At 55.5% G+C, this 8,236-nt stretch overlaps 1 protein-coding gene across 1 annotated transcript; it reads right to left on the bottom strand.

Moving 5' to 3' along the window:
* Positions 1 to 445: 445 nt before the first annotated feature.
* LOC119322024 (L-type lectin-domain containing receptor kinase VIII.2-like) lies at positions 446 to 3,005 on the bottom strand. The gene has a single exon (XM_037595535.1). It carries the CDS (start codon positions 2,859 to 2,861, stop codon positions 618 to 620), a length of 2,244 nt encoding a protein of 747 aa, XP_037451432.1. The 5' UTR covers positions 2,862 to 3,005; the 3' UTR covers positions 446 to 617.
* Between the last annotated feature and the right edge of the window lie 5,231 nt (positions 3,006 to 8,236).

The raw sequence follows: 8,236 nt of genomic DNA, 5'->3' as shown, positions 1-8,236 counted from the left end.
GACTTTCGGTTGGTGACATGAATAATCATGGACGACTTCGACGACTTCCAGGACAAATGTGTATAAAGCAGCATATCACCACGTACTACCACTAGAAGAAAAGAGAAGATCACTCAATAGAATGTTTGTAGATAGATATCTCGTATAGAGATATGTTTGATGCTTTTCGTGGCGTGCGCCAACCGTCCAGCTCGGCTTTGCCCGATCGCCCAAGCATGGCATTGCACACCAAACAAGCCATCCCTCTTCTTCTTGTGTGATTCTAGTATAGTAGCATCTGCTTTTGCTTGTCGTGTGTGTCAAAAGGGGATGGATATCCACCACCAAGATCTCATCAGATCAGTGTGGTACAATCATTTCTTCCTAGCTAGGAGTATGTTGGCCAAGATCTGAACAAAAAGAGCAGAAATGAAAAGGATTTTTTTTGTAGAGAGCAACAAAGGAAAAAGGAAAAGGAAATTTGAATCGGATGAATCATCTGAAATCTGAATTATTATCACAAAGAGATATGTTAGGACTCTATTACAGCCCAATGCTAATCTATGTACTCTCTCACCAATACATACATTTGACACTAATCTCGTCCGCATTTCAAGAGGAACCAACCAATCGGCTGGTCACCGGGCGTCGCCGCCGGCGGTGCTGCTGAACCCGATGTCGTGGCCGCCCTTGCGCAGAGTGCTGGTGAGCGACGACGAGCTCAGCGAGTCGGACGAGGAGTCCTCATCCGACAGGTTCAGCCCCAGCGCGTTGTAGTCGGACACGCTGTCCTGGAGGCTCAGCAGCAGCTGGTGGTTGGCGCTGAAGCTCATGGACGGCCTCGCCGCCGGCACGAACGGCGGGTCCGCCTCCCCGCTCAGCATCTGCACCACGGCGCGCATCCCCGGCCGGCGCTCCGGCTCCGGGCTGGAGCACACAAGCCCCACCAGCAGCACCCGCCGCATCTCCCCCTCGTCGTACTCGCCGCCGAGCCGCGGGTCGACGGCGTCCAGCACGCGGGCCTCGCCGTGCAGGCTCCACACCCACTCCACCAGGTTGTTGCACCGGCCCTCCGTCCCGATGGGCCGCCGCCCGCACGCCACCTCCAGCACCAGCGCGCCGAAGCTGAACACGTCGGTGGCCTCGGTGGCGCGGCCGGTCAGCATGTACTCCGGCGCCAGGTACCCCATGGTGCCGGCCGCGGCCGTGGCGTCCGGGGACGCGCCGTGCTCGGCCTGCCGCGCGAGCCCGAAGTCGCCCAGCCGCGCGCGGTACGACTCGTCCAGCATCACGTTGCTCGACTTGACGTCCCGGTGGATGACGCGGCGGTCGCACTCGTGGTGGAGGTAGGCCAGCGCGGAGGCCACGCCGGCGAGGATCTCGTGGCGGTGGCGCCACGGCAGGGCCGGGGAGGAGGCGTCGAAGAGCGTCCGGTCCAGGCTGCCGTTGCGCATGTAGTCGTAGACCAGCAGGATCTCGCCTTTCTCGTAGCACCAGCCCTGGAGCCGGAGGAGGTTGCGGTGGCGGAGGCCCGCGATGATGGAGAGCTCGGAGAGGAACTCGGCCCGCGCCTGCGCGCCGTCGGCGTTGGCGTTGGTGCACCGCTTCACGGCGACCATGGCGCCCGTGTCCGGGACGATGCCCTTGTACACGACGCCGAACGCGCCGTTGCCGATGACCCGGGACGCGTCGAAGCCCCGCGTCGCGGCGCTGAGCTCCTTGTAGGAGAACTCCCGCGGCGACCGCGCCATGGCCGCCGCCGACGCCACGTTGTCGCGCTTCGTGGCCACCGCCATGGCGTCCCGCTTCCTAGCCTTGGCGCGGCGCGCGAGCGCCCAGAGCGCGAAGCCCGCGAACGACGCCGCCACGACTGCCCCCGCCGTCGCGGCGCCGGCCACGGCCCCTTGTGGAGGCGGGTGCGGCGTCTTGGCATTATTCCGAGCGACCGAAATGGCCGGGGCGCTCGCCGCAGTAACTGAGCTGGTCGGCGGTGCCGAAACCGTCGCTGGTGTCGCTGGCGGCGTGATGCCCGGGAGCTGCGGAGTAGAGGGAAGCGTCGGGTCGAGGACCCTCGCCGGAGGGGGAGCAACCGCGGAAACGGGCGGCGGCTTGGACGGCGCCGGGGAAGGAGGGGACGGGGTCGAGAAGCTCCACCACTCGATGGCGTGGATCTCCGTGCTGCCCTGCGTGGAAGCGGAGAACCCCACGAACGCCTGCTCCTTGACATAGCCCGCCAGATCGACCGTCGCCGACAGCACCGGCGCCGGGGGCCGCTTGGCCGAGTAGGACACGAACACGTCCATGGCCTTCCCCGGCGCGTACTCGATCCACGCGTACACGGTCCTCCCGCTGGTGAGCTCGACCCCAGCCAAATCCAGATCGGCGGCGGCCACGGACACCATGCTGCCGAGATCGACGCCCACGTGGTTCCCGTTGACGTCCCCGAACTGGAGGTCCATGAGCGTGTCGAACTCGACGGCGACGTCGGCGGCGGGGTCGAGCCCGATGAACGCCCCGCCGTCGCCGACGGAGGCGGCGTCGGGGGCGACGACGAAGGCGAGCCCCCCGCCGACGGAGCCCCGGTTGAGCGTGGTGACGGTGAAGGCGAAGCTGGTGGAGAAGCCGGCGAGGAGGCGAACGGGGGCCGCGTAGAGCGCCCGCCCCGCGGCCGAGGTGGGCACCGGCAGGTCCCGCGTGAGGCGGATGGTGTTGTTGTTGAGGTGCGCGTCGCCCAGCAGCTTGAGAGTGGCGAGGGTCAGCGTGGCGTAGTCGAACCGCACCGCGCCGGCCGTGGCGGCGGCGTCAGCCAGCAGGAAGAGGATGATGCTGAGGAGGAGGAGGGGAGGGGAGGTGGTGGTGAGCGTGGCCATTGCGGGCGGCATTGGAGGTGGCGTGGGGATTGGGAGACATTTACATGAGCTGGAGTGCGTGGGGAGTGAGCTGAGAGTCTGAGACCGACCGGGAGAGAGAGTTGGTGAGGTGGGAGATGAGATGGGATTAGCGGGGCGGGGGCGACACGTGCGCGCGACGGGGGTGGGGTGGCGTTGTGGCGAGGCAACGGTAGGGAGTGCGGGCGGTGCGGTGGCCGCGGGTGGCGGAGTCAGAGTGGTGGGGGAGCCCGCGCGTGAGCGGGGCAGAGCAGAGCAGGGCAGAAAGGCAGTGACGGGTGCTCGCTTTTGCGGCCGTGGCGTTTTCCCTCGTGCGCTGCGTTTTTCCAGGTGCGGGTGCGGGTGCGACGACGCCGACTGCCGCGCCACCGGTCTGCTGTTGCTGTCACGACGGCGGCGGCGGCGCTGCCCATGCCCGTCGACCAACGGTAGGAAACGCGGCGCGCGAGTGGGGGCGGGGCCGGGGGCTTGGGGCCGGGGTCGCGTCGTGGACCGGCGAGGTGGTGTCACGGGCGCGCGTTCGACACGTATGTGCGTGCGTGGATGGGCATGGGCCGCGACTGGGCGAGGTCGAGCTGGATGGATCGGGCACATGAACAGCTGGGTGGAACGGTATCCATGCGTCGGCCATGTAAGCAGATGGTTCGTGGTGCCACCCATGGTTTCAGACCCTGAGTACTCGCATATACCAATACTTTGTTCTTTTATTTTCGAGGGTAAAGGGAGTTTATTGCAGAGTTATAGAGTTACAGTCGAGAGGCCACAAGTCCTCGAGAACCACATAGCACGTTGTGTGTGCCCAGTTTTCCCCCAAACCCTAAAACCCTGGCGGCGCCGGTGGCGATTAGGGTTTGACGTGGATTCGACTTTGCCCAACGACTCGTCGCCGGTGCAAGAGAGAGCGGAAGAGACAAGTGCCCCGGGCTCATGGCTGCGCCTAGCGCCGCGGGCTTGGGGGAGGGGAGCGATCCCCAGGCGGGCTGCGCCGCCAGGAAGAAGCTTGAGGAGGCGTTGGGGAAACTTGACATATCCGAAGAAGAGGCTACTCCTCTGATCCTCGACGATCGCGTCGAGGGAAGGCCGGCGAAGTGGCTTTTGGCCGGGAAGGTGCTCCATCGGAACCATCTTCATATTCAGACCATCACTAATGCGCTTCGGCCGACATGTGGCAACCCGCGTGGTTTGCAGTTTCGATCAGCGGGCGTCAATGTGTTTGTAGCAGAATTTGAGAGCCAGAGGGACAGAGATAGGGTTTGGAGTGGCTCGCCATGGCACATCAGTAAGAACGCCGTGGTGCTGGCTGAATTTGATGAATGCATGCGGCCTGATGAGGTCCAATTCGATCGTATGCAGATTTGGGCTAGGGTTATGGATCTACCCTATAACCTTAGGGATGAAGTGTGGTGGATGCCGATCGCTAAGCAGATGGATAAAAACGCCCAATTTGTAAAGTTTGATCATAATGGTGGCTTTCTGCGAGCAAGGATATCCATTGAGGTAGATAAGCCTTTGAGAAGATGGATCTTAATCGAGTCTGCCAGGAGAAAGAAGATGGATGCATATGACATTCAATATGAACAGCTGCCCTACTTTTGTTTCTCCTGTGGTAGATTAGGGCACTCAGAACTGTATTGTGCTACTCCGGGCTCACGCGATGACAAGGGTGAGCTGCCATTTGGTTCTAAACTCCATGCGCCGGATGATGCAAAGAAGGCGCCGGTCAGCGACAATTCCTCCAGGGATACAAAGTCTCAAAGCAAGCCAACCACGAGGAACTCTAGCACTAACAAGGAACCTGGGGTGGAAGTGACATCTCCTAAGAAGAACAAGCAGCCACAGAAGCGGAAAGATGCCCCTCATCAGGTATATAAACCCGTGGCTAAAACCTTGTTGCTTACGGATGGGACCTCAGGTGCTGCAGTGGAGGATGGGGGAGCGACCATCATGGACCCAACCACAGCTAGCAACGATACAGAGGGAGATGACTTTACTCGTGATACAAAGAAGAAGAAGCCCACACATGATAATTCGGCAGAGACCGCGCCGCGGTCCTGCCAGTCACAATGAGTGTACTAAGCTGGAACTGCCGGGGGCTTGGGAACCCCGAGGCAGTTCGGGAGCTTCGCAGTATCGTGAAGCTGGAAGGCCCCTCCCTTCTCTTTGTAATGGAAACTAAAATCAATGCCAAAAGAGTTGAGGATCTAAAGTTCACGCTGGGTTTTGCAGGCAGTTTTGCAGTGGACAGTGTTGGCCTTAGTGGCGGCATAGGTCTTTTCTGGTCCAGAGATGTGACCGTGGATTTGAAGAATTTCAGTAAGAATCATATTGATGTACTGGTACATAGCAATAATCAAAACGCTTATGTTTGGCGTTTCACGGGTTTTTACGGAGCACCGCGAGCGGAAGAGCGACACCACAGTTGGCGGTTCTTGCGTACTTTACACAACATTCCCCATAGTGCTTGGATGTGTATGGGAGATTTTAACGAAACTTTGTATGCGTGTGAGCATTTCAGTAGAGCGGCTCGGTCTTAAGCTCACATGAGATCCTTCAGGGAGGTTGTGGATGATCTATCTTTCCAAGATCTAGGCTGGTCTGGTACGGCTTATACGTGGGACAATCATCAAATGGGAGAAGCAAATGTCAAGTCACGGCTAGATCGAGCTTTTGCGAATGAGGAATTTCGGCAATATTTTCACCATATACTGGCGCGTCATCTTCCTTTAGTTGAGTCTGACCATTGTTTTGTGTTAGCAGAAATCAAAGAGGTATTGTCGGATCGTCGGAGGGCGAAGAAACAATTCCGTTATGAAAACGTATGGCAAACTCATACTGATTATGACCGTCTCGTTGGGCAGACTTGGCGGGGCATACCACACTCTCCGGGCCTCCAAGGCATTGCATCGGCACTTGGTACCTTGCAGGCAACCCTTGAGCCATGGAGTTTGAAGGAATTTGGGTGTTTGGCGCGTACTGTCAGACAACTTCAACAACGACTGAATCGTGTTCGGTCTCAGACTATAGGCACTAGGCCTTCGGATGAGGAGAAAAGCATTGTAAAGAAACTGAAAGAGGCCTTGCTTCAAGAGGAGATTTGGACTCGACAGTGTTCAAGAGTTCCGTGTCTCCGAGAGGGTGATCGTAACACATCATATTTCCAAGCGCAAGCAGCTCAACGCCAACGTATGAATAAGATCTCAGATCTTCGCCGAGCGGATGGCACGATTTGCGCTAGTGGAGATGAGGACAAGGTGGAGGTGCAGAACTTCTACCAGCGACTCTATGAATCACAGGGTTTTGCGGATCCTCAGCTACTATTATCACATGTGCCAGTTAAAGTGACACAAGCGATGAACATAGAAGTTTCCAAACCCTATACCCCGGAGGAAGTCAAAGTGGCACTATTTCAGATGGCTCCTTTGAAGGCACCCGGTGTTGATGGGTTTACTGCAGGTTTTTATCAGCGTCATTGGGATCTACTTGGTAATGATGTAACCGAGGCAGTACTTGATTTTCTCAATGGAGGGGAGCTGCCAGCGGGACTGAATGACACGTCTATAACTCTGATCCCAAAGGTTAGACACCCCCAATCGATATCACAGTACCGTCCTATTGCACTGTGCCCAGTTTTGTATAAAATTGCTGCTAAGGCAATCACCAATCGTTTGAGATGCTTTATAGATGAGATTATTAGCGAAGAGCAAAGCTCTTTCGTACCCGGACGCCTCATTACGGACAATGTTCTTGTAGCTTATGAAAGCGTACATACGATGAGGAGGAGGAAGAAGAGCAAAAACTATTCATGTGCGGTCAAGTTAGATATGATGAAAGCATATGATCGTGTTGAGTGGCATTATCTCGAAGCTATACTAGTTCGGCTGAGCTTTTGTATGAGCTTTGTTAGATTGATATTGAAGTGTGTCTCCTCGGTGCGCTTCTCGGTGCGGGTTAACGGTGAACTTTTACCATACTTTACACCATCCAGAGGTTTCCGACAAGGTGATCCAATTTCACCATTTCTTTTTCTGCTATGTGCGGAAGGATTTTCCTCGCTGTTGAAATATTACAGTGGAGTTACCATAGACAGAGGTCTGAGGGTGAGTTATAGATCACCATGGGTCACACATTTATTATTCGCAGATGACAGTTTGATTTTTATCAATGCAAGTAACCCAAGTGCTCTTAGACTCAATGAGATTCTTCGGATTTATGGAGAGGCTTCGGGACAAAGTGTTAATCATGACAAAAGCTCTGTATACTTTAGTACTAACACTCCTGATTCATTGAGGCAGGTTCTGCAAGCAACTTTAAATATCCATGTGCAAGCTTTCAGTGAGAAATACCTGGGGCTCCCAATTGCTGTGGGTAGAATTACAGGTGGCACTTTTGATCATATCAGTGAAAGAGCTCGTGGGAAGATACAAGGCTGGTCGGAAAAATTATTGGCATGTGCAGGTCGGGAAACACTACTCAAATCTGTTATTCAATCAATTCCTACTTATCCAATGAGTACTTTTCTTCTGACCAAGAAAGTTTGTAAGAGTCTTACTTCACCAATGGCCAAGTATTTTTGGAGTAGTTCTCTTGACAAGAGATCTCTGCATTGGGTGTCCTGGAAGGAGCTAGCTACACCTAAGTGCAAGGGTGGGATGGGGTTTAGAGACCCGCATCTTTTTAACCTGGCTATGTTGGGCAAACACGATTGGCGATTCCTCACCAATCCCAATTCCCTCTGTGCAAGAGTTTTGAAGGGTCGTTACTTTCCTGACAATGATTTCATGAATGCTACTATACCCAAGTCAGGGTCGGCCACTTGGAGGGCGATCATGGCAGGAAGAGAATCCCTTCGGGCCGGACTGATCTATCGAGTAGGCGATGGTTCTTCCATATCTGCCTGGAATGATAAGTGGATCCCAGGTACAATTTCTATGTCTCCTATCTCCCGACCCCAACATACTAACATTGAGCGTGTGTTAGAGCTGATTGATACATCTAATTGGTCGTGGAGACAAGACCTTGTTCGTTACAACTTCATTGCGCCTGATGCTGAAGCAATGTTGAACATCCCTATTCGGCAAGGAGGTGGAGATGATTTTCTTGCATGGGCATTCGAAAGATCGGGGAACTACACTGTGAAGTCGGTGTACCGTCCTCTCGTGACTCAGAAAGAGCGTGTTGCTCTAGAGGAAGGGACGGCTACCGGAACCTCAGAGGATAATACACAGTTGTGGAAATCCCTATGGAAATTGAATGTCATTCCGAAGGCGAGAGTGTTTTGGTGGAGGGTCCTTCATGGAATTCTCCCGGATGAAACCACTCTTAACTATCGACATATTGCAGAGATTCGTCGATGCAAAGTCTGTTTGGCT

The sequence above is a fragment of the Triticum dicoccoides genome, chromosome 1B (genome assembly GCF_002162155.2).
Source record: "Triticum dicoccoides isolate Atlit2015 ecotype Zavitan chromosome 1B, WEW_v2.0, whole genome shotgun sequence".
NCBI classification, from domain to species: Eukaryota; Viridiplantae; Streptophyta; class Magnoliopsida; order Poales; family Poaceae; genus Triticum; species Triticum dicoccoides.
The sequence above is the reverse complement of the archived record's forward strand: the minus strand, read 5'-3'. Positions and strand labels throughout refer to the sequence as shown.

Excerpts from the sequence above, each read along its gene's own strand:
- LOC119322024 (XM_037595535.1), bottom strand. The coding sequence starts at position 2,861 with ATGCCGCCCGCAATGGCCACGCTCACCACCACCTCCCCTCCCCTCCTC.